The sequence below is a fragment of the Phoxinus phoxinus genome (assembly GCF_949152265.1).
Source record: "Phoxinus phoxinus genome assembly, chromosome: 1".
Classification (NCBI taxonomy): domain Eukaryota; kingdom Metazoa; phylum Chordata; class Actinopteri; order Cypriniformes; family Leuciscidae; genus Phoxinus; species Phoxinus phoxinus.
Window position 1 is genome coordinate 28,984,077 of NC_136876.1, and position 25,672 is coordinate 29,009,748.

Genomic DNA, 25,672 nt, shown 5'->3' on the forward strand with positions numbered 1-25,672 from the left:
CTGTCTGATTGCATCACAATTGTTTAATATTAATTTTTAAACTTTTCTCGTGTGAACTCTATTTGTCAATGGGCTGTGTTGTTTCTTCCATCACACGGTCTTGTTATGTAAAAAAAAAAAATCATATTCCTTGATATCCTAAGTGCATAAAAAATTACAGCTCAAGATAAAAAGTACAGAAAAATATCAGTGCAAAAATTTACAAACACAATATTGTGCCATCAAAAAAAAAAGAAGAAAAAAAAAAAAGACCAAAGAGCCAATGGAAATGGTGACCCCTGCAGGTCAGAGAATTTTCTGCCATGGAATTTACTTGGAAAAAATTCAGATTTGGACACTAATGGACACTAATGGAAATTAAGCATACAGAAACACAGAGATATACTAAATGTAGCTACTTAAATTGATTAGATGAATGAATAACTGAATTGATCAACAAAGTAATAAAAACAGACAGATGTTTTACAAAGCGGGGTAGAGAAACTGGATAGATCACATAATTAACCTCTCACATAATATTCTTGCTAACAAAGAGTGACGCAAAAACATTGGTATACTACTAGGCCTACAAAAAAAAAAGAAGCCATTTTCCATTTCCCACATTTGTACATTTCTTTCAAAAGTAAAAACACCTACCCAAATAAGAAGGCATAAGAAAAGCCATGCTTCGATAAGAGCAATTTACGTGAACAAAATAAACTAAAAACAACTAGATCAACTCTTTGAATTTTTTTTAGCAAATTTGACAATTTTTTGGTACTTCAGTTCAAATAGTGTTGCGTTAACACAGTACAGCTACAACTATAATACTGGATGTTGATAATACAAATAGATTCGTTTAAAAAAAGATATATAGCCTAGGCTATAAAACAATATAAAATAAATAATATTCAGAACAACTCTATGGCTCTGGTCCTCCCCATTACATTGTCTCGCTTTGAATGACGTCAGCTTTGATTTTCCTGTCAGCTGATGCAGTGGGCGTGTTTACGTCGCTGATGTAAACAGAAAGGACCATTTTGATCAGAGAAATCTAGAAGCCAGGGCACAGTAACTCATCAAAGCTTTTCTGATTTCACCTATGCAACGCCTTAAATAGTAGGCTAGTTGCGCCATGGACTTCTATATCAATCTGAAGGTGAATTTCCGAGGGAATGCGAAGAGTTTCTTGCTGTCTGGCTCAGAGACGAAGAGTTGGGAGTCTATGGAGGCCATGGTAAGCAGTGGATGATGAGGTGATGTCAGTCTGATCACTCACCTTGATGCCGCAAAGCCTTTCACCCCGACGTCATCCGATGCCTGGCTCATGCGATTAGAGTTGACATCTGTCGTGACAATTCGTTACTCCGTTTGCTGCTTCGATTAGCGCTTAATCATATAGAAAGAATGGGCCAAGCGACCATTTTGCCGAAAGCACACGAATTAGACAGCAGCCATATTTATATGTAATAAAGTACATATAGACGTGCGCAGATCTTCCATAAATTAGACCATAATTACAAAGGGGTTTGCCACACTGTGAGGAAATGTAACACATGTCACGTCTGTATATACCATCACTAATCTCTTGGGTAATGTTGTTGACTCACTGACTGTCTCAAAACCTACTAAGCTCCCTTACTAGACAGCATGAATGCCGCATAGATACCCAGAATGCTGTCCAGATATGTTTCTCAGTAGGTTTTGAAACAGATATTGAATGACTACTGTCTGTTGCAAGCTCATTTTATTTGCTTGTCTATTTGAAAGCACTGTGTAACCCTGTCCGATTCGAGTGATGTAGAGTCAGCGTTTCGCCTCGACGTACGGGGTATATCACCCTGAACGGGTTTCAATATGACTGTACGTTGCCCCTTATTACAAGGCTACTAAGTATATTAGTATTATTAAATACTGATTTGAGTTGAAATTAAATCATTAGCTTACTTGTGTGAAGATCGCGAAGAGACATGAAAACTAGCTTGCTGTGTGGGGAAAAAAAGCCAGCGTTCCCGGATGAGAGTTCGGTAATGTAGCCTTGTCCTGGGAAACGGTCGTTGTTCAAAAATATTTGCCTGCAGAATATCTTGATTGGCCAGTCAGAATCCTATCTAAACATGACCTATACTTTATTTGCAATTACAAAGCTGGTCTTGTGTTGACTTGATATTGTGTTGACTGGTCTTGTGTTGACCCTTTTCAGGTGAAGAGGTCCTTTGGCCTGTGTAATTTACAACTGACTTATTTTGATGAGGAAAATGAAGAGGTGAGAGTGAAGAAGTACATATTTGGGATATTGCATGCCATGTCAATGTTAATAACTTTACTTTTGTCAAAGAAAACATCTGACACACATAATGAATTGATGATATTATTAGTTTATAATTATATCGCAATTGTGTATGTGACTGTGTATTTCAGGTATCAATCAACAGCCAATGTAAGTAAATGGTCTTAATCTGCGTATCATTATTATATTTAAATGTGATCCTGGACCACAAAACCAGTCTTATGGGTATTTTTAAAAAATTGAGATTTATATAGGCCTCATATCATATCATATGAAAGCTGAATAAATAAGCTTTCCATTGATGTATGGTTTGTTAGATACAACTATCGGAAAATCTGCAATCTGAGGGTACTGAGAATATTTTTTATATAATCTGAGGATACTGAGAATACCGAAATATTGAGAAAATCGCCCATTTATGTTCGTGATTGTACTGCATTCACAAAAATAAATGTTTTATATATTTACGGTAGGAAATGTACTAAATATCTTCATGGATCATGATCTTTACTTAATATCCTCATGATTTTGGGCTTAAAAGAAAAAGCGATAATTTTGACCCATACAATGTTTTGTTGGCTATTTCCACAAATATACCCGTGCGACTTATGACTGGTTTTGTGGTCCAGGGTCACAAAGTACAGAGAAGAGGTACATAACACAGACACTGACTGGAACTATTTTTCTCTTTTCAGTGGAATATGAAGAAGCCCTGAAGGTAAATAAATGATGATTCTTCAATGTTTTGTGTGTGTGTGTGTGTGTGTGTGTGTGTGTGTGTGTGTGTGTGTGTGTGTGTGTGTGTGCATATAACCTATTTAGAGCAGCGGTCCTCGACCAGGGCCCTCTGCAACCTTCCAGAGGGACCCCAATAAGAATTTAAATGATTTAAATTTCGATATATGAAAACAAACCTAATTGAAATGCACTAAAATAAATAAGATGTACTGTACAACATTAAACTGACATCAAATTTTGAGTTTAGACCTCAATAGTTCTATTTACTATAGATTCTAATATAGATTCTAATCTATTTACAATAGAACTACAAGAGGCACTATAGGGTGTTTAGAGTGTATTACACTCATTGTTTTGCAGTCAACAAATGTCCAAAGGGAAATGCACCACATTGTTACACTGTGTTGTTGTTTGCAATTGTAGAGTGCAGCACGACAGGGGAACAGATTACAGATGAATGTGTATGAGACGAGGGGCAGTAGAGCCACAGTTCCAGGGCCGGGCCCCCCACCAGGGTCAGGGGTGGGCTTGGGCCAGGTGAAACCTGGTACTGTTGGAGAACCCAAGAAGGGATTCAGGCCTCCTCAGCACTGCCCTACTTTGGCACAAGTGGTGAGTCGCAAAGTTCAGGCAGCAGTCCCAGAGGAAGGATTGGTAAGATTTTATAACCCAATAGTTTTGCACAATCACAGACATAGCCACTGTTGTTGTATCAAATTCTACACTGCAGTTTATTACGATTATAAATTAGATTATAAATAATTTATATTATAAAAATAAATCTTGTTCTGATGTTAAAACCAAATAATGTACCTGAATTCTATTGTATTGATTTTTTTTGTGGTTTGCATGAAATGTGAAATGCATCTGTTAACGGTGTCCAGATTGATGATCGCCACAATTTCCACTATTGTAAGTTAATTACTTGTATACCACATATTCTATTTTAATATCCTGCCGTTGTTTATTTATAGGTAATTGTAAATGAACTCAAAGGTGGGAAAGCAGAGGATAAGACACCTCCAGCTTGGTTCACTTCATACATGGAAAAGGTATGAGAAACAAGACTTTAAAGTAGGCATGAAATAAAAATTCAACTTTAGTCTATTGGTGTTATTGTTAGTGATTCATCAATGCATCTATCATTTTTTCAATTTTGAATTAAATTGACATAACTCTTCATCTTCTGTTAAAAGTCATACTTCTGTCTAGTGACACATGCTGGAATTCTCCAGTCATTTTGTCCACATAAATGCTGCCCCTTTTCTTACAATCAACTGCAAACTCAAATTTAGATCGGCCTCCATCCAATCAACAGCCAATAGACAGAACCAAGTCCCCACCATAATTGTTTTTTATTTTTTCAATAATCTGTTTCACTCAGATGTACGTCGCAATACAGAAGAAAATATTGCTACTTTCGTTTCATTGTAACTTTAACAACTGACAAATGCTGTCCGGTGCCATAGTATTTAAGTTTCATACTGATCGTTTTAGCAGTGGAGGCAAACCCTAATATTGCTAAGGAAACATTTGTCTCTCTATTTTTCTTTCTACAAAAATACAATAACTGCCACAGTTTAAGGACCAGGTGGTTAGGGAGGCAGTAGAGAAGATTTGTAGGGAGTTCTCTGGACAATGCTGCATCCATAAGCCAGTGGGACCAGAAGCTCAGGTTCCTGAGGTCACCTCATCCACTCTCCCTGGGGCCCCAAGTTCAGCTCCAGCCTGCAGCAGCTGCCGGGGCCAGACCGCAGGCGGCGGATACCAATGCAGGTTAGAGAGATCTCTGTGAGGTAGATGTCTGGATAAATATTTGCTCCTGTGGTGCAGTTCAAAGGCAAACACACATATTATGATTGTATGAGAGATATGATTTATAACTGGATGACTGGTTTAATGGGTGCCTTTCATTTTGTTGTTTCCCTTTGTATGTTTCATTGTGTTTGGTTTCTATCTGCACAGTGTGTGTACCTCCTGCACTCTGTGTGAGCCTTGTAGCTTCTCACATGATCCAAGCCACAACCTTGTGAGAGCCAGAACTCCCCTGTCTATTCCTGAGCACGGCTCCCCAGCGCCAGACCACAGCAGGTGGGCCTTTGTCCTCTGCTGTTTGGGATGTCTTGCTGTTAAAGTTCAGAATAGGCTAAGTTGAACATATGTTGCTCTCTCTCTGAAGGTTCTACAGAAGGGGTGACCGGAGCTTTCGCAAGGCCGAGAAGCAGCGTCTTAAAGCGGAGAAGCGTCAGCTCAAGGCGGAGGTGAAGGAGATCAGGAAGCAGCTGAGGATGGAGAGGAGAGGGCTGCAGTGGAGCACTGCTGGAGAAGGGAGCTCTTCACCCGTCCTGCTGCAGCCACGTGCCACACAGGCAAACAGCCCAGAGTAAGAGCTTGCACCCCATCACCACCGGAGGAAGAGCATATTGAAGGAATAGTTCACCTAGAAATCCTATGCTGTTATTTTTTTCTTTGGAACACAATGTTTTATACTATTTTTGGAAGAATCATTTCTGCCGTGATGCTTTGTCCCAAATGTGAGAACTGATGCTGTTTTGGCAGCGTTAAGCGTTTTAGAACAATAGTATCTTTTTTTTTTTTAAATGAATAATTAACTACATTTAATAATTTATTAATAAATACCGGTAATATAAAAATGAAAAACTATTTTTATTTTATTTGTTTGGGGTCCGTACTTCTTTGGAAAGAAAATAGTATGTTTATTTAGCAAGAATACATTGAATTGATAAAAAGTGACAGTAAAGGTATTTACAATATAAACATTTCAAGTAAATGTTCTTTTGAAATGTCTGTTCCACTATGTCAGTCCCACAAAGAAATAACAGCGCACCATATTAATTGGCTGAACTGATCAGATCAGTTTATAATGCAGTTAGGGATGATAAGATGGCATTTAATTTATACTGTCTTGGTTGCAGTCGTCCTAAACGTCCATGCCCGCTGGCAGTGCCAGCTATGACAGCTCTGCTCCTGGACGAAAACGTGCCTGATGGATCACGTCTGCGTCCTGGGACCAAGTTCATTAAATACTGGAAAATGAAGAACAGTGGCAGAGTGTGCTGGGACTCTGAGACCAAGGTACATTCTGACTCCTCAACAGACACACACAAATCCCTAAACACACACACAACAGAAAATATGACCATAAAAAAATAAACATATATTGTGTCCCATTTCGACCTCAGTTGAAGTTCATGTGGGGAAACCTGGCAGTGGGCTCGGGCGAAAGATGGCGGGAGGTCGCAGTACCCACTCTACAGCCAGGTCAGGTGGGTGTGGTCAGCGTAGCTCTTTGTGCTCCGACATTGGAGGGCACCTACACGTCCCATTGGCGCCTGGCACACAGAGGAGAGCAGTTTGGGCCGCGTGTTTGGTGCAGCATTGTTGTGGATCCACATGCACCTACAGCCATCTGTGCTGACGGGCTGCTGGTGTCTCCCTGTGTCACCCCTCAGGTAAGACAACGGTTTGAAGACACCCATAGCCACCCCAGAAATCTTTATACGTGCAGTAGGGATGTGACGGTGAGGATATTTTCCCACCGGTTACTTGACGTCTGACAACACCGGTAATACCGGTATCACCGCCGGGGGCTTTTAAATCGCTAATTTCAAGGCTAAAGTAGCACGTCCGCTTGGACATTCATAATGGTGCGGAGCAGAGCAAGCTTTTTTCCATAGTAATGAACCAAAAACGCTCGCTCCCTGCCCGTGGGGACGTGCGGCCGTGCACATTTTAGTTTCCTTTTCAAATTAGCGCCAATTGGGGGGCGGATTGCTTGAATGGTGACTTAATTAGTTTATTATACTTCACAACAAAAAAACAGTACAATGACAAATTCGCTTAAATAAACGCTTCTACAAATATTGCTCCATCATCTTGTCAGTCAGCACCTCGCTCTCGTGATAAATTAAATCGGACTCCTGCTGCTGATCTGTGCTGCGACTCTCGTTCAGCTCACGTTTTACTATGCTGAAACGTTCAGTTTTTTAACTGTAGCGTCTGTTCTCTAACTGAACTTAGTGATTTTATTACAAAAAAACAAACAAATCGACGGTGGGGGCGGTGCCGCGGTGGGCAAGTAATGTAATCGGTGTTGCTTCTACACCGGTAACACTGTCAACACCGACTATCATAGCGAGCCTAATGTGCAGCTATTCTAATGTACAAAGGAATATGTAAATTGGTCATATCAGCGTTAATATTGTTTGCAAAAACTTTTTTGTTAACTGAAATTAAAAACAAACTAAATAGAAGAAACACAAAAACTGCTATAAAATGCATTTTCATGACTCCCAAACTAACTAAAATATACGGGCTAAAATGTATTTTAGTTTGTTTTTGATACATGATATGTTATACCACTACATACAACTTGAAACCTTTGGCAGACCCTAAATTATTAAATTACTAAAACTAAAATAACAACAAAAAAACTGAAACTAGAACTAGCCATTTTCAACTGCTTTTGTCCTTTCAGGAGAAGTCTTCCCGCACTCTAGAGAGGGAGGAGAAATGCCGGGCCTCAAGGGACCAACTAGTTTTGTCCGTGAACCAGGACTGTGATCAGGAATTCTACATTCCATCTGTGGATTTACTCACAGCTCAGGTATGCGCAATCGGCATGATCCAGTATTTCCATCACACTTGTTGTGTTTCTCATTCTCTCATTATGTTTCATGAAGAAACTTTTGACTCCATTGCCAATTTCACTCTCTTTTGCCTTTTACTTAGGACTTACTGTCTTTTGAACTGCTGGACATCAACATCGTGCAGGAGCTGGAGAGCGTGCCCAACAACACTCCTGCAGGTCACTTTAAAACTGGAATAAGTATCTAATTTGTTCCTGGGATTGCTTTTAATGGTTATGCTTATTAATGTTGAGTAAAGATTAGATAAAAACTTTTCTTATTTTTTCTCTCTCTCTTTATGTCTGTAAATGTATAAAGACATTACACCATGCATATCGCCTTTGCCCCATGATGGACCTCTTCAGGAGAAGCCAACATTGGGGCTGATCCAAGAAGAAACCGAAGCCCAAGGAGTCAGCAGCATCCTGGGTAAATTTTATAGCAGAACATTTCTTCACTTTTGTCTGTATATTACTGTCGATGATTATGTAGCTGTTTATATTCCTGTACTGTCTCTGATGTCTTATTCACAGATGTGGCTCAGGGGACAGAGTCAGGGGGAGTCCCAGCACAAGAGAAAGGACAGGAGAGCATCATTGGGCCTCAGTTTGTCAGTCCATCTGTTATCCGCTCTCTCACCCTTGAAGTGGCAGAGCATGTGACCCTGTGTGGGAGATTTCCAGCTAAAGGTTTGTGGTGGGAATATTTACAGTACTTTTCATAATAGGTGCAAACCAGTCAGTTTCTGCGTGGCTCACTTGAAGTCAAACTGTGATTACATAACATTTACTTGTTACTCTGTACAACCAATAATGTAGACAATATTAATTGTTACTTTTTTACTTTAGCATTGACCTGGCATAAAGTACTTTTAAAATGTCTAGTAGGCATTTTCTATTACATTTACATCTATTATACCAAATCAGCATATTATAATGATTTCTTAAGGATCATGCGACACTTAAGGCTGGAGTAATGATGCTGAAAATTCAGCTTTGCCATCAAAGGAATAAATAACATTTTAAAATATATTAATATAGAAAACGGTTATTTTTAAATGGTAATAATATTTCACAATATTACTGTTTTTACTGTATTTCTGATCAAATATATAAAGCTTTGGTGAGCATAAGACGTTTGTTTAACAGGTTTTGTGTGAAAGTTATAAGATTTTATAAAACGGATAGTTCCAGTCCTTGGTTCTGATTGGTTGAGCCGCGTTCGAAGCCGTTGTAAATTACTCAACAAACATACACCTGTAACCGGATTACATTAGTATCACTGCGCAACTGCCGTTTGTGATTCTTTGTTGCTGCATGTAATGCTTAGCAACCTCTTTGGAACTACATTTACATTTACATTTATTCATTTAGCTGACGCTTTTATCCAAAGCGACTTACAAATGAGAAACAATAGAAGCAATTAAACTAGCAGTAGGACAACAGTATGTAAGTGCTATGACCCTTCACAGTACAATCCAACGCAATTTTTTTTTTTTTTTTTTTTTTTTTTTTTTTTAAGATAAGAAAGTGTTAGTAGTACTGGATTAAGTGCTCAAGTGCTGCTGAAAAAGATACGTCTTCAGCAGTTTCTTAAAGATGGCTACAGACTCAGCAGCTCTGGCTGAGCTAGGCAGATCATTCCACCAGCAGGGAACAGTCATGGTAAAGGTCCGAGAGAGAGATTTCGTGCCTCTTTAGGATGGCATCATCAGACGCCGCTCACTTGCAGAGCGCAAGTTTCTGGATGGCACATAAGTCTGTAGTAATGAGTTCAGGTACAAGGGAGCAGTGCCAGTGGTTGTTCTGTAGGCAAACGTCAGTGACTTGAATTTGATGCGAGCGGCAACCGGCAACCAGTGCAATTTCGTGAGGAGAGGAGTGACGTGTGCTCTCTTCGGCTCGTTGAAGACCACTCTAGCTGCAGCATTCTGGATCAGTTGCAGAGGTTTGACAGTGCAAGCTGGGAGACCAGCCAGGAGAGCATTACAATAGTCCAGTCTGGATAGAACAAGCGCCTGAACAAGGAGTTGTGTAGCATGCTCTGATAGGAAGGGCCTGATCCTTCTGATGTTGTACAAGGAAAATCTGCATGACCGGGCAGTGCTAGCAATGTGGTCTGTGAAATTCAATTGGCCATCAATTACAACTCCAAGGTTCCTGGCTGATCTTGATGGAGTTATGGATGAAGAGCCTAGCTGGATGGTGAAGTTGTGATTAAGTGCTGGGTTAGCCGGGATTACAAGTAGCTCTGTCTTCGCAAGGTTTAGTTGAAGGTGGTGGTCCTTCATCCAGCCAGAGATGTCTGTCAGGCAGGCTGAGATGCGAGCGGCTACCGTCGGATCATCAGGCTGGAATGAGAGGTAGAGTTGTGTGTCATCAGCGTAGCAGTGGTAGGAAAAGCCATGTTTCTGAATCACAGATCCTAGTGATGTCATGTAGATGGAGAAGAGAAGCGGTCCAAGCACTGAGCCCTGAGGCACACCAGTAGCTAGATGTAGGGTTTTAGACACCTCACCCCTCCACGACACCCTAAAGGACCTACCTGAGAGGTAAGACTTGAACCACAGGAGTGCAGTTCCCGAGATGCCCTTCCTCTTTAGGATTGACAGGAGGATCTGGTGGTTAACTGTGTCAAAGGCAGCAGACAGATCCAGCAGGATGAGAACTGAGGATTTGGAAGCGGCTCTTGCAAGTCTTAGTGCTTCGATTACTGAGAGCAGAGCAGTCTCAGTTGAGTGTCCGCTTTTGAAGCCAGACTGATTGTTGTCCAAGAGGTTGTTCTGCGTAAGAAAGGAGGAGATCTGGTTGAAAACGACTCGTTCAAGTGTCTTTGCGACAAATGGAAGGAGGGATACCGGTCTGTAGTTTTCTAGATGTGCTGGATTTAGAGTGGGTTTCTTAAGCAGTGGGGTTACCCGAGCCTGCTTGAATGCTGTGGGAAATGTGCCAGTGTGAAGAGAGGCGTTTATGATGTGTGTGAGTGCGGGTACAACAGAGGAAGAAATAGCTTGAAGTAGGTTAGTGGGAATAGGGTCGAGCGGACAGGTAGTAGGTCGACTGGAAAGAAGGAGTTTTGAGACTTCTGTCTCTGAAAGCAAGGAGAATGAGGGTAGAGTCTGTGTGTTAGCTGCTAAAATGTGTGTGTTAGTTTGTGGATTGGTAAATTGTCCGCTGATGGTGGTTGTTTTATTTATGAAGAATGTTGCAAAATCGTCAGCTGTTAGGGTTGACGAAGGAGGAGGAGGAGGAGGGTTAAGAAGAGAGGAGAAGGTTTTGAAGAGCTTGCGAGAGTCAGAAGAATTGTTAATTTTGTTGTGATAGTAAGTAGTTTTAGCAGTAGATATGTTAGCAGAGAAGGAAGAGAGGAGGGATTGATAAAGACCAAGGTCAGTAGGATCTTTGGATTTGCGCCACTTCCTCTCTGCACCCCTGAGTTTCGAACGATGTTCACGAAGAACATCAGATAACCAGGGGGCAGAGGGAGTGGCGCGGGCTGGCCTGGTGGAGAGAGGGCAGAAGTTGTCCAAGCAGGATGTTAAAGTGGAGAAAAGAGTATCAGTTGCATTGTTAGTATCTAGAGCTGAGAGCTGGTCTGGAGGAGGAAGTGTGGATGAGACCAAAGAGGATAGGCAAGAGGGTGAGAGTGAGCGTAGGTTACGCCGAAAGGTGACCTGTGGAGGAGTGTGTGTTGTGTTCTGGGGCAGATTGAGATTGAGAGTGAGGAGGAAGTGATCTGAGGTGTGCAGTGGAGTGACTAGAGAATGGTCAGTGGAGCAGTAGCGTGTGTAAATAAGGTCCAGTTTGTTACCTGATTTATGAGTAGCTGTAGTAGATACTAGTTTGAGGTCGAATGAGGCAAGCAGAGTGTGGAAATCAGCAGCTTGAGGTTTTTGAAGGTGGATGTTGAAGTCTCCAAGAACTATGAGAGGAGTACCATCCTCGGGGAAGGATGAGAGTAGTACATCGAGCTCTTCTAAGAAACTGCCAAGCTGACCTGGGGGACGATATACTACAACTACATTGCTTGGCGGAGGAATACATGTGTTTTTTGTTGCTGGTGTTTATTTTATAAATAAAATAAATATTAAAATTAATATTTTTATGGAGTAACCGTTTTATAAAAGCAATAAGCCCCTTGAAGCCGCTCCGCGTCGTGCCTAACAACGCCCCTTAACTGTTCTAAATCCACTGTAAAACACGGCTTCAAGGGGCTTATTGTTTTAATTTACCTTTACATTTTTAATGATTTATTTACATTTAATTTTTGCCATTTGTAGTGGTGCGCCCAGCCCCCCAAGGTTCAATGTCACTTTGTGAGAGGAAATCTGAAAAAGTTCCAGAATCTGGAAACCTGTTCATATCTGCTCCAGCCCCTCTGAAAGTAGAGACGTCACGAATCTCCAGCTCTGCTTCACCACAGACAGAGGCCGCTGCTCCCCTGCTGACGCTTCCAACCGATCTCATTAGCACAGGTAACAGGGCATTGAGAATACTTATTTCCCACCACTTTATAGTCAGGCATTGTTTTTGTAATCATCAGATGATTCAAGTGGTCAACTTCTTACCAATCACAGTAAATTTTCTAGTCATTAAAGTGAATTTTCTTATGTTCAGATGAGGGTCACGAGTCTGACATCGAGCAGATCCTGGTGGAACCTGCAGCTGGAGATCTGGTAGAGGAGGGAGAGGAGGAAGTGGATAAGAAAGAGCAAGTTAAGGCGACAGACGCAGCTAAGGAAACTCGCAGCAGAACTTCATCTGCATCTTCAGAAGACTACATCATCATCCTCCCTGATTGCTTTGACACCAGCCGTCCACTAGGAGAGTCCATGTACAGCTCAGCCCTGTCGCAGCCTGGAGAAGAGCCTGCAGAGGGAGACAAACTGGAATCAGTGGAGACCGCAGAGCTGCAGAGCTCCGTTGCTGCTGCTGTCAGTGTGGATGCTAATGACATGCTCTGTGCCTCCCAGACTCTGGATGCTGTGCCGCTCACCCCTGTGATTGTAGTGGCACCCCGGCCCTCAGTCAAATCCTGGTGAGTTTACACAGTAAACACGTGTGCAGTCAGAGGTCATTTAACTAAACTAGTGATGCACTGAAATTTGGCAACTGAAAATATTTGACCGAAACATCAAGAAATGAGTAAATAGGACTGAAGTAGGGCTGTTAAACAATTAATCGTGATTAATCGCATCCAACATAATAGTTTGTGTTTACATAATAAATGTGTGTACTGTGTATAATTATTTTATATACAGTGAGGAAAATAAGTATTTGAACACCCTGCTATTTTGCAAGTTCTCCCACTTGGAAATCATGGAGGGGTCTGAAATTGTCATCGTAGGTGCATGTCCACTGTGAGAGACATAATCTAAAAAAAAAAAAAAAACAGAAATCACAATATATGATTTTTTTACTATTTATTTGTATGATACAGCTGCAAATAAGTATTTGAACACCTGTCTATCAGCTAGAATTCTGACCCTCAAAGACCTGTTAGTCTGCCTTTAAAATGTCCACCTCCACTCCATTTATTATCCTAAATTAGATGCACCTGTTTGAGGTCGTTAGCTGCATAAAGACACCTGTCCACCCCATGAAATAAGTAAGAATCCAACTACTAACATGGCCTAGACCAAAGATCTGTCTAAAGACACTAGAGACAAAATTGTACACCTCCACAAGGCTGGAAAAGGCTACGGGGAAATTGCCAAGCAGCTTGGTGAAAAAAGGTCCACTGTTGGAGCAATCATTAGAAAATGGAAGAAGCTAAACATGACTGTCAATCTCCCTCGGACTGGGGCTCCATGCAAGATCTCACCTCATGGGGTCTCAATGATCCTAAGAAAGGTGAGAAATCAGCCCAGAACTACACGGGAGGAGCTGGTCAATGACCTGAAAAGAGCTGGGACCACCGTTTCCAAGGTTACTGTTGGTAATACACTAAGACGTCATGGTTTGAAATCATGCATGGCACGGAAGGTTCCCCTGCTTAAACCAGAACATATCAAGGCCTGTCTTAAGTTTGCCAATGACCATTTGGATGATCCAGAGGAGTCATGGGAGAAAGTCATGTGGTCAGATGAGACCAAAATAGAACTTTTTGGTCATAATTCCACTAACCGTGTTTGGAGGAAGAAGAATGATGAGTACCATCCCAAGAACACCATCCCTACTGTGAAGCATGGGGGTGGTAGCATCATGCTTTGGGGGTGTTTTTCTGCACATGGGACAGGGCGACTGCACTGTATTAAGGAGAGGATGACCGGGGCCATGTATTGCGAGATTTTGGGGAACAACCTCCTTCCCTCAGTTAGAACATTGAAGATGGGTTGAGGCTGGGTCTTCCAACATGACAATGACCCGAAGCACACAGCCAGGATAACCAAGGAGTGGCTCTGTAAGAAGCATATCAAGGTTCTGGCGTGGCCTAGCCAGTCTCCAGACCTAAACCCAATAGAGAATCTTTGGAGGGAGCTCAAACTCCGTGTTTCTCAGCGACAGCCCAGAAACCTGACTGATCTAGAGAAGATCTGTGTGGAGGAGTGGGCCAAAATCCCTCCTGCAGTGTGTGCAAACCTGATATTAACCAAATATTAACATTGATTTTCTCAAGTGTTCAAATACTTATTTGCAGCTGTATCATGCAAATAAATAGTTAAAAAAATCATACATTATGATTTCTGGATTTTTTTTTTTAGATTATGTCTCTCACAGTGGACATGCACCTACGATGACAATTTCAGACCCCTCCATGATTTCCAAGTGGGAGAACTTGCAAAATAGCAGGGTGTTCAAATACTTATTTTCCTCACTGTATATATAAATACACAGACGTTCATGTAATAAAAATGTGTTATTTATATATAAAATATTTATAATTTATATATAATATAAATTGTATATAAATCTATATACATGCAAATATTTCTTAAATTTTTACAAGCATGTGTGTGTATTTAAATATATAAAATAATTATACACAGCACACACACATTTATTATGTAAACACAAACTTTTATTTTGGATGCGATTAATCGTTTAACAGCCCTAGACTGAAGGGTTGTAAACATTGCCCGAAACACTGATGTTCAATTAGCACTTCTCCGATGATGCATTTTGACCATGTCAGCTTCTATTATGTGCTTACAACGTGAATAAGCTACAACGGGTATACACAAGCAGTGTGGACACACATCACTGTGACAAAAAAGCATGTTAACGTAGCAATATGTACAATTTGTTCGGCTGAAACATAGAGGGCAGCTCATTGCGAAGAACTTTACTATGACTTTCGGCAAGATGTAAACTTAATTTCGGTTTTGGTGTATCTATAAAACATTAATTTCCGTGCTTCACTAATTTAACCTGGAAATAAATCGTTTTGGGATTTCCAACAAAGAAACGTTATGACGTGAAATTAACACTATTAAGATTCTGCACTATTTCTTCTATTAAATTTGTGACATTGTATATGTGATCAAGTTTTTGTTTCCATTTGAAGCACACAGATGTTGCTTGTTCCCTCACAATATTCTGCCCTTGAACTCTATATGCACAAATTCCTTCACTTATTTATTTCTGTCTAGATTTCTTCCACCACATTTGATAGTTCATAGCTTAATGTCATTGATGTGTACAATTTAACTTTATTATTTTGAAATGACTTCAGCACAGAGACACAAGAGCAGACAGATAAGCAGGAGGGAAGTGATCCTACGGAGCCAGGAGATAAGGAGAAAGGTGAGTGAAACATCTTTGGATATTAAAGTAATAATCAACCACAGGCCATGAATTAGTGTATTTTTTTTACCATGATTATATATGTGCATATTTTTATTTATAGATTCTGAGCCTAATCAACCTGACCCTGAGAACTCATTAGCATCTGCCAAGTCTGAAACAGAAGAGCTCAGGTGAGTTACACAGCACATAACTATTCGTTCGGTCTCGCAAGACCACGGAAGTGCACCCAGGTCAATCATTGCATTGTGTGCTTTCATTTCTATCACTCGCATTCTCACTCTCTCATTCATGTCTTTCCTCAGGGCCAATAGCATCACAGGTGGATTGGTAAAGGGTGCCCTGTCCGTGGCAGCATCTGCCTATAAAGCTCTTTTCACTGGTCAGGCTGGTTCTGAGAAGGTGAGTTTGAGGGGCCTTTCAACAAGTTGTACTTCTTTTAACGTCACACAGCATTCTTATGATAACAGTGGCAATGGTCCAAGATGGTGAAAAATCTCTTCTGTCCTCTATTAAAAGGAAATAGAAATATTGCTATTGTATATTTCATTACTTTCATATTTAAAATTTGTTTTGGTTTTACTTTATCTAAAAATAAAGTTTATAAATAATCATGTTCTGCGAGACTGATTTTGATCAAATTATGATAAACAAAATGAATAAAGCACAAAGAAAACGGCACATTTTATTTCACAAAAGTGAGAATTTAAAAATACCATTTATCAGTGATAATACAAAGTCAGACTCACATTTGGGACACAAGTCACTAGTCACTAGTCAAACTTTTTTTCTTTTTGTCCGTGTAGCTCCCAGAAGATGCAGCTTCTCATGACGCCATGATGGCTGTGCTGGTAGAGATGGGCTTCGGTGACCGAGCACTAAATCAACGTCTGCTGCAGAAACACAACCGAAACCTGCTGGATGTGGTAAACGAACTGGTGCAGATGACCGACAATGACTGGTACACGACACGCTACTGAGATGCTGGTCAACTATTTTGTTTCTCTTATATCTGTTTTTTTCTTCTTCTTTTTTCTCTTTCTCTGTGCAATCAGCAGCTCATTCCATGATACAGACTCTTTCGTTCCATTTGGGTTGTAAAGATAGTGAGTGTGTGAATCTGTCTGTCTGTAATGGATAATCATTAGAGAAGCAGTTCATCACCATAATAACTGTGCTTGTTAAAGTTTGTTGTTAGTGGGCATTAATGTTTTCACAGAGATGATCATGGGTAGCTAATGAACACTAATAGGTAATTATTATTCCAAAACTATCCAAGAAATATGTCATGCTTTTAATGAAAACTTGATTTGAAAGTACAGTGTATTTAACCACAAATTATTCTAATAGGTAAAAATGAAAATGTCTGCAGTGTGACTGAATATTTTCCATATTTAATGAGTTTTGTGTTCCCACGTTTTGGAAAAGTGCAATATATCTGGCTTAGTGTGGACTGTCTTAATCATCAGCCAAGACCAAATAAAGAAACTTTGAGGCTTCTTCAGAGTTTAAAGTAATTAATCATCTTAGCATAGACACAAGATGACAAATTATTCCTTACTGGAGAAGCCAAGGTTAAGTATAGTGTGTGAATGTGTTTTTTTTTTTTTCACTCAGTGATTTTAAGCTGTTATTGCTTATAATACATTTGGAAATTATTATTCATTTCTAAAAGGTCCACAAAATAGGGCACATACTGCACTTTGTGAATGCATTGCCATTAAAATATCTGATAAACATCTTGGCTTGAAGTAGCAATGCATTTGAATAGTTAAATGGATTGAAATGGGCAGTGTAGAGTGTTTTAATTTATGCTTTAAATGGTTAAAGACCGCAAAGGCAATCATGACATATTTAACTCCAATTTTAAATGTTGAGACACATTATAGTGTGAGACAAAACAACAGCATACTGTTCATTCCAAAACAAAATCGAATCATGCAAATGATATATTTTGATAATTAAATAGCTCTTGTATTTAGTGATGAAGAATGTATCTCTGCACTTTTCTTCAATGGGAGATTTTGACCTAATGTCAAGAGAGTGGAAATCATTCCCTATAAATCATTGAGCATCTCCTGATTTGCTCTCACAAGTGGTACATCCATAATTTACCTGAACAATCACCTACTTGTTTTTCTAGAGCTAGGGTTTATTTATATGTTTTAGCTCATTCCTTAGGAAAGCTGTCGTTGGTCTTGGTGCTTGCAGCGATCAGTGGAGGTTCTGGGTGAAATTGTTTGGATCATGTCATTGTTAAGAATAATCAGTGGAGACAGATGCGCTTCACTCTGTGTTTGATGCCTGAATGGAGTAATCATAGTGTCTCTGCATCTAATGTACACATCTGTCTGTAATAAATATCCTAATAAGTCTTACTTTTGCTCACTGTCTTCCATAATAGTGCACCACAAATTCCATGGTTTCACTTGTTTTATCTGGGTAAAACTATTAAACACTACACCTAATGTAAATATAAACACGGACATGTGTCTTTTTCTTAACAGGGTGGTAAATTAGACACAAAAAAAGTGCAGCAAGTAAAATTTCATAGGTTTTGTGTGCTGGAAGTTAAGCACGCCACACTTAAATCATCTGCATTTTTGGGGTGATTTTCTAGCAATCCAATGCAGTTTACAACAAGTTTTTTTTTTTTTTTTTTTCACAGATGAATTTGGAGCAAATGAATCATACGCGTTAAGATTGCTCACATAGGGGAAATTATTACACATTTCGTTGCAGAACACTAGTTGCCAATAATACATGTGCTAACAGCTCACATTACTTGGGAACATTTCTCATACCAAACAAATGATTGACATGACATTTACAATGAGGACATGATTTACAATGAAAAGCTTGTTCAGACATTAAAAGTATAAATTCCATCCCATGTTTACAGAACTGAGCAAAGAATGTATAAAGACATTCGGTCATTTACTGTAAGACAACAGTGTTAACAACAAAATAAAATCCTCCATTTAAATCCATTATCCCATAATTATTAAAGTATGTTGTATCACAGCTGGTTGGTAAGTAGGAATTCTAAGATGTTTTTTTTTTTTTTTGTGACTGGAGTGTCTTTTGCTCCCCCTTTCAGACTAAAATAACAGATCGAAGAGATCACTCTTTAGTTCTATTAATGACAGATCATGATTGAATGTAGTGAACTGGTTTGATATAAATATGTGTAAAACATTTAATTTTTCATAGGTCTCCTATAAATTAGATTTTTTTTTTTTTACCACAAATAACTGGGAATGGCTTTACTAAAGCCTGTAGACAAAAAAAAAGAGCTTTGCATTGCTACTGATACTGTGTACAAATGAGTTAAAAATGAAACTAAAACTAAAAGCTACTATTTGCACTTTGTAAGACCAACTGTCAAACCTCAAGGCTAAAAAATATGCAAACCTGCATAAATTCCCATTTTGAAAGTGATGCACACCTGAGATGTAACAACAGCGTGTATTATTATGCTTTTACTATGCTTAACAAACCTCAAAACATTGTTTTTATTTCAAGACATTTGTCAGGTTTTTGACCTTAAAACACTATTGTTTGTAGTACTACATTCTTACGCATCTCATCCCAAGCCTCTGTTGCTAATTTCAAAATGTAATTTTAATAACAGAGACCCAGGGGCTATTCACACAAACACTTTTTTTGATTCTTCTGCACTACTTTTCCGTTGTTTTTCTATGTAAACATGCGCTTTGAAAAACTGAAATCATTTGGCGTAGTGATATGGAACTGAAATGCGGTCAAGACCTGCCTGGAACTTTTTTAGCTGTGCTTGAAAATAATTGCACACCTTAGAATGTTCATCCAATCAAAATCAAGATTTCAACAGTCTCGTTGTATAATTATATTTTTATTCTTTATGAAACAAGTGCCACATGTAGCAAAATTCACTAAGGCAACAGGTCAAAAGACTAACCAAAATATTTGATACATTAAAGAAGTGTAGTGTATCTTTGTGGTAGGATCTCTAAAACTCAATCTTTTCATAATTTCAGCCTAAGCATGTAATCACAGAGTAAAATAAAAATTTATATAATCCTCATTTAATTCTATATTCCCATTTATTCTAATAGAAATGCATACAGCAAATATTCATTAATTACTGGAAAAACATTCTCAAACAAGTCTCAATCCCTGTTTCAAGCAAATGCTTAAAAAAAATTTCAATTCAACTCAACAGTTGGGAAAAACCTGCACCTGAACATCCAGCAAAGGAATCATATGCAATTAAGATTGCTCACATACTCAAAATTATTATACATTATGTTGCAGAACACCCTATGTCCCACTAATACACGTGTCATCAGCTCAGAAAACAGTCACATTACTAGGAAATTGAGAACCTCATACCAAACAAATGTCTTTACAATGAGGACATGATTCACAATGAAAAGCTTGTTCAGACATTAAAGTATAAATTCCATCCCATGTTTACAGAACTGAGCAAAGAATGTATAAAGACATTCGATTCATGTTATTATGACAGGAGCACGAACGGTGTGAGGATCCTACTAGAATTGCTCCATTTATACATTTTGCTTTTATTCTTTATGAAACAAATGCCACGTGACAAAACTCAACATCAAACGGCAACATGTTATAAGACAGACACTTAAAATAGTGTTGTGTATCTTTGTGGCCGGACCTCTAAAAGTCAATCTTTTCAACATTTACTGTAAGACAACAGTGTTAACAACAAAACATAATCCCTCATTTAAATCCATTATCCCATAATTGTTAAAGTATTTTGTATCGCAAAGCTGGTTGGTAAGTAGGAATGTGTTCTAAGGTGATTTTCAAGTTTTTTTTTTTGCTGTATAACTGGAGTGTCTTGTTTTGTCCCCCCTTTCAGACTAAAACAGATGGAAGAGATTACCATGTTGTAGTTCAAATGTTCTATTAATGACAGATCATGATTGAATGTAGTGAACAGGTTTGATACAAATGTGTGTAAAACATTTACTTTAAATGTAAATTATTATAAAAAAAACAATTGCGAGAGCACAGAGCTTTCTTTACCACTTTACCACAAATAACTGGGAATGGCCTCACTAAATCCTGCAGGCAATAAAAAAAAAAAAAACTTTGCATTGCTACTGATACATCCTGGTACTAATGAGTTAAAAATGAAACTAAAACTAGAGCACTTTTTCTGTCACCTATTGTAGAGCTACTATTTGCACTTTTTAAGACCAACTGTCAAACCTCAAGGCTAAAATATCCAAACCTGCATAAATTCCCATTCCCAAATTTGAAAATGATGTATATAAGAGCACAAAATAAAGCCAATTAAAATAATGTAATCCCTTTTGTAACTGTAATAGGCCCAAACACTAATTCTCCTTCTTAGGCCTGAAAAACAGCTTCTTAGTGAGCATGGACGCAAAACAAGGCACCTGTTTTTTGCCTATAGCCGAGCGATCTTTGCAGTTTTCAACACTGCGGAAGGAAACTTTCCTGTTGACAAGCGTCAGGATCTCAGTGAACTCCAGTGTGGAACCATAACGCCTCAGGATTTCACACAGATCCTGGATGTACCACGAGCCATTTACAGTCTCACGGTGAGAGTAATATCCTTTAAAAGAAGAAGGAAACAATGTCAATGATGACTGTTTAAAGTGTCACTACTGAGGAATCAACGTTCTAAATTGCATCAAAGCTGGAAGTACATAAAATAACACATTTAGCAAATCTTCACTGACCCTCAGCCACTGAGTAGCACATAAGGAAGTCTGCTCCTGCTGGAAGTGTGTAGAGCACCCCTGCATCTACCACCACATTATTGACCGCTTGACTGTCCACCACATCCATTGGTGCCACAGGATCATCATGCTTGTCACCACGACAAGCCTTGTGTTTAAAGAAGTTTACATGAGGCATTCAATCTGGATTAATACTGCATTACTGTAAATACATTGCAAAATACATTTTGTGGATAAAGGCTAAATTACCTGCAGGATGAAGATCTTGGGTTTCCCTACAAGGCTTTGGCACATACCCCCCTTGAACAAATCAGTGATTTCTTTAATTTCAATCTTCCCATCATTGGCAAAGATGTGGCCATTTTCCCCATGACTTAAAAAGACGCAAACGAAACAGTCTGCATCCGCATGGTTAGCAGCAGCAGCTGAAATCAAAGGAAAATAAATAGAACCTAAACTGCATTCGGAGCATGCTGTGACATACTGCCGATTTTCACAGAAAAACCTTTTGACTTTCTCTCGGCCCGGGTTATAAAAACAAATTTGATGAACCTACATGAATGACCAGCTTGAGCGATTATAGCAACTGGTCAGCACTATGGGTATTGAAACAGTTTGATGTGTATTTTGAATGTTTGCTCTGATGCTGACTTCAGTTGTAAGTGTATTAATGAAAATACTTTTTTCTGATAGGTCATTTCAAATTGTTGGAAGAGTCCACTTTTATTCCCCTTTCTATTTTGTGGTAATCAAGAGTAGAGCTCGACCACTATTGTACAGTATTGTAACTTATAATAATTGTTTGTGTGTCTGACTACTGATATGCAGAACTGATATTTAATAATTGTTTTATTTTTGCACATTTGTAACTAAATTAGATTATGAATTAGATTATACAACTACAATACAATTTATTATAAATATTTTTAAATAATTATAAATATATATTTGAAAAGTGAATTTAAGTAGTAAAGTGTAAACATTGTCAACCATCTTAAATCAACGGAATGCCAAATATGCTGCGGATTAACCTCTGTATTGAACCTGGAATATTTAAATTTGGCTCGCATTTCTCAAAACATGTTTGAAAGAGAAAATATTGTGGTACCTTCTTTGATTTTGTCTAAAACTTCATCCCGTTTATAATCATCATAAGCCTTCACTTCAAAATCCAGCTCTTGAAATCTGACAGATATGAAAGAAAATGGACTAAGAATGTTAATCATTGTTCTGTTACTTTAATCCAAGACAAGAAAATTACTTTCTTCATTAATCAACATATCTTATTTGCCAAATACCTTCTAACGAGGTTATGTCTGTCTGCTTCTGTGCCAGAACGGTTACCCAACATGAGCTGCCAGTAGAAACGTTCGTGGTTAAAGATCAGAGCCATTCCTCGCTTCTTGTGATTCATCTTATATGCCTCGTTAGGATCCAGATTATGAACACTGACAAATGATATACATTTAAAATGAAAAATAAAATAAATGAGATTTGCTTCAACTGTACAATTTCTACATGGATACAATGTGTCTTTATTAAGGTGTTACCTTTGATTAAAGGCATCAGTCTCTGTTATGTTGTCTCTGACTGAAATAAAAGACAAAATCAACACAAAGAGTAATTTGGTTTGCAAAGCAAGCATATGAAAATCTTCAGAGGATCTATTCATGCCACAAAGATTTAAACCACTCAGACAAAGATATTGGTCTATCTGTGGTCGAATGGTTGTATTGTAGAATGAAGATCTAAAGTTCAGTGAACATACACTGGGGTCATGCCTCCTGTATTGTGTATTTAGCACCTGGTCAGGCTAGATTTCAATGGCTTTACAAACAGGTTGTCAAGCATAGCAGAGTTAACATAAGCAAATGCAATATTTACTCTATACAGATCCTTCTCTTTCCCCCATTCTGCTACTCGAGTCATAAACTAGATTCAGTTCTACCTGTGAGTCCTGCTGAAGCGCTGTCCTTCTCCACAGCTCCTAAAAACAACGACGACGACAAAGAAACATTTGTAAGCACTGATTATACTCAAACGGTATAAGTATGAATTCAGGGTGGCTATTCACCGATACTAGTCCGGTTGAAAATCATATTTTATGTGTATGATCGTGAAACCTTGTGATTTATGTTTAACGTTAATACTAACGTTACCTACGTCAGGTGTTGGAATAAGGAAATGAAACCACCTCATAAACAACATTCACAGTGTAAGTTAACTATTTAAGTTCTTTTTTTATCCAAAGTAACCAGATAGAAACCTTACCGGATTCATCGCTCTTGATTTGACTTGCCATCGTTGATTCTGCTGAGCGAATTTGTGTGAAATTGAGAAGAGTTTTAACTTCAAACTAACGACAGCAAGAGCAGACCTGAGTGACTAGTCAGCCACCAAACACAACAGTTAACCTATCAATGGGGGCACTAAAATGTTAACCAATCACAGGCGACTACAATGTTAACCAATCATAGGTCGCTAAAATGTTAACCAATCACAGGTGGTCTGTCGCGTTCGAACCTTTGGTCGGACTGGTTGGACTCGGTTACAACTTCCGCTTTGATTTCTTTCTTTCTTTCTTTCTTTCTTTCTTTCTTTCTTTCTTTCTTTCTTTCTTTCTTTCTTTCTTTCTTTCTTTCTTTCTTTCTTTCTTTCTTTCTTTCTTTCTTTCTTTCTTTCTTTCTTTCTTTCTTTCTTTCTTTCTTTCTTTCAATGTAATATAATAGTGATCTATAGTGAGTTTATATATATATATATATATATATATTAACAATTTATTATTAAATTATTACTTAACTTCTCTTTTTGTGTAATTGTCCTTTTTTGTTAAAGGAATAATTAAAAAACAAATTATTGTGGAGTAATGCATTTTAACTATTTTCAAATTATTATTATTATTTTGAAAGGCTTCAAATAAAGCCAGGTAACCATGTTCATTAAATTAATTTACAACATGCAAGACACACAGCTGAACACACTGTTGGAGCACAGGCTGAAAACTGGCAACAAAACTGAAAATGAAAGAGCACTTAATGAGTCCCACTAGTAGGCTACAACAACCCTGTTGAGTTTGTTCATTTTTTTAAAACATTTGACTCAATACTCATATGTATCATAAAATAGTGTTCTTTATTGTATTATCTGAAAACAATCCCCACTAGTAAAAAGTCAGTGGGACCAAACAAACAAACAAACAAATATTTGTTAGTAGTCTCTGTGGTAACACTTTACAATAAGGTTCATTAGTTAACATTAGTTAACTACATTAGTTAACATTAACAAATAATGAACTGCACTTATACAGCATTTATTCATCTTTGTTAATGTTAATTTCAACATTTACTAATACTTTATTAAAATCTTGTTAACATGAGTTAATGTACTGTGAACTAACATGAACTAACAATGAACAGCTTTATTCATATTAACTAACATTAACAAAGATTAATAAATACTGTAACAAATGTATCGCTCATTGTTAGTTCATGTTAGTTAATACATTAACTAATGTTTAATAAATGAACCTTATTATAAAGTGTTACCGTCTCGGTATATATAATTCAGTCAACTGGATTTGGCTGCCATATTCCATCTGTTTGGAGCCTCAATAATTATAGCATTTTAGGTTCACTCAGAAGTTCTATTCATATATTTCATAAATGTTATCATTAGATTTGTCTACCACACTTTTATTCTCTGTAACACTCATATTGACATAGTCCTCCTCAGAGTCTTCCGTGTCCACATTGACATAGTCCTCTTCAGAGTCATCATGATCCATGTTTTTATCATTAAGTTGAACATTTTCATAATCATTCTCATCATCATCATCATTTCTTTTGTCATAGGATGTACCTGCATACATATTAGCTGGACCTAGAGACATGCATAGAGATGAAGAGACATCATTATTAAATGATAATAAAAGCTGTGTCCATGGAAAAAGCAAGATGTTTTTATAAAATGCTACCTCTTTTAAAAGAGCACTTAAAATGAGTTTCCTTCTTCCTTTGCTTTTGTCTTCTCTTGACCAGGAGGATGATCACGAGGACAGACAGTAAGAGCAGCACAGCTGACACCGCAGCACCAATGAGGGGGAGCAGGGAGGCTGAGACAGACACACGGGTTACAGTTGAACTTTCAGTACCAGCAGTCCAGATTGTTTTTAGGTTCTTACACATTAATACCTTTGATAGTGATGACCAGTAGATCAGAGGCAGAGGAACGGAAGGAGCGCGAAGACAAACTGACTTCATAAACACAGCTGTAGTTTCCTTCATGGGAATAATCTGCCTCAGGAAAGGAGAAGGAGGCAGAGAGATTGACAGCTGACCGACTGCTGGTCATATTTGATTCCCTAAACAGGTAGAAGGAGCCTCCAGGATACTGAGATTCAGTGGAACAGATGATAGTGAAACTGTGGCCCCAGGTGATCACTGGCCCCTGAGGCCCCACGTCAAACCGCCCATCAGGAGCAATGCGGGGCAAGCTGGGCTGCTGCAGGTGCACTAGAAAAATACAAAATCAAGCAATACACTTCTC

At 38.5% G+C, this 25,672-nt stretch overlaps 4 protein-coding genes across 7 annotated transcripts in view; 1 reads left to right on the forward strand and 3 right to left on the reverse strand.

Moving 5' to 3' along the window:
* Positions 1-967: 967 nt before the first annotated feature.
* Positions 968-17,798, forward strand: nbr1b (NBR1 autophagy cargo receptor b). 4 transcript variants are annotated; one of them, XM_079629025.1, is made up of 21 exons: positions 984-1,216; positions 2,183-2,245; positions 2,401-2,419; positions 2,965-2,987; positions 3,431-3,661; positions 3,982-4,059; positions 4,587-4,783; positions 4,973-5,098; positions 5,187-5,390; positions 5,944-6,103; positions 6,211-6,480; positions 7,506-7,634; positions 7,760-7,835; positions 7,975-8,085; positions 8,190-8,345; positions 11,936-12,130; positions 12,273-12,693; positions 15,331-15,401; positions 15,505-15,574; positions 15,707-15,803; positions 16,208-17,798. In XM_079629025.1, exons 1-21 carry the CDS (start codon positions 1,115-1,117, stop codon positions 16,379-16,381), a joined length of 2,973 nt encoding a protein of 990 aa, XP_079485151.1. In that variant the 5' UTR covers positions 984-1,114; the 3' UTR covers positions 16,382-17,798. The 4 variants fall into 4 exon arrangements, with proteins under 4 accessions (XP_079485153.1, XP_079485151.1, XP_079485152.1 ...); XM_079629026.1 differs by having other exon boundaries at positions 3,431-3,619; XM_079629027.1 differs by lacking the exon at positions 2,401-2,419 and having other exon boundaries at positions 968-1,216; positions 2,183-2,259.
* Positions 9,870-11,622, reverse strand: LOC307002907 (uncharacterized protein; the record flags this gene model as incomplete). The annotated part of the gene is made up of 3 exons (XM_079620883.1): positions 9,870-10,006; positions 10,201-11,353; positions 11,593-11,622. The coding sequence occupies 3 exons, from the start codon at positions 11,620-11,622 to the stop codon at positions 10,002-10,004; spliced, it is 1,188 nt and encodes a 395-aa protein (XP_079477009.1). The 3' UTR covers positions 9,870-10,001.
* Positions 17,799-19,256: 1,458 nt separating the features above from the next.
* Positions 19,257-23,663, reverse strand: LOC307009570 (caspase-6-like). Its single transcript, XM_079633408.1, has 8 exons — positions 23,399-23,663; positions 23,076-23,114; positions 22,678-22,717; positions 22,426-22,575; positions 22,236-22,312; positions 21,377-21,552; positions 21,128-21,275; positions 19,257-21,000 (listed from the first exon to the last, which is right to left on the reverse strand). Exons 1-8 carry the CDS (start codon positions 23,427-23,429, stop codon positions 20,759-20,761), a joined length of 903 nt encoding a protein of 300 aa, XP_079489534.1. The 5' UTR covers positions 23,430-23,663; the 3' UTR covers positions 19,257-20,758.
* Positions 23,664-24,239: 576 nt separating this feature from the next.
* Positions 24,240-25,672, reverse strand: part of LOC307010102 (scavenger receptor cysteine-rich domain-containing protein DMBT1) — a 34,239-nt gene continuing 32,806 nt past the window's right edge. The window contains exons 14-17 of the mRNA XM_079634492.1: positions 25,318-25,638; positions 25,101-25,238; positions 24,673-25,006; positions 24,240-24,344 (exon numbers count right to left, since the gene is read on the reverse strand). Of these exons, the coding sequence (XP_079490618.1) occupies positions 24,771-25,006; positions 25,101-25,238; positions 25,318-25,638 (695 nt within the window). The 3' untranslated portion in view covers positions 24,240-24,344; positions 24,673-24,770. The remainder of the gene's footprint in view (positions 24,345-24,672; positions 25,007-25,100; positions 25,239-25,317; positions 25,639-25,672) is intronic.

Coding starts and splice junctions, on each gene's coding strand:
- nbr1b (XM_079629025.1), top strand. CDS start 1,115: ATGGACTTCTATATCAATCTGAAGGTGAATTTCCGAGGGAATGCGAAG. Junction 5,099..5,186: donor CCAGCGCCAGACCACAGCAG/GTGGGCCTTTGT, acceptor CTCTCTCTGAAG/GTTCTACAGAAGGGGTGACC. Junction 6,481..7,505: donor CTCCCTGTGTCACCCCTCAG/GTAAGACAACGG, acceptor TTGTCCTTTCAG/GAGAAGTCTTCCCGCACTCT.
- LOC307009570 (XM_079633408.1), bottom strand. CDS start 23,429: ATGGCAAGTCAAATCAAGAGCGATGAATCCG. Junction 23,115..23,398: donor AATCAAGAGCGATGAATCCG/GTAAGGTTTCTA, acceptor CGTTGTTTTTAG/GAGCTGTGGAGAAGGACAGC. Junction 21,276..21,376: donor CCAAGATCTTCATCCTGCAG/GTAATTTAGCCT, acceptor TTTAAACACAAG/GCTTGTCGTGGTGACAAGCA.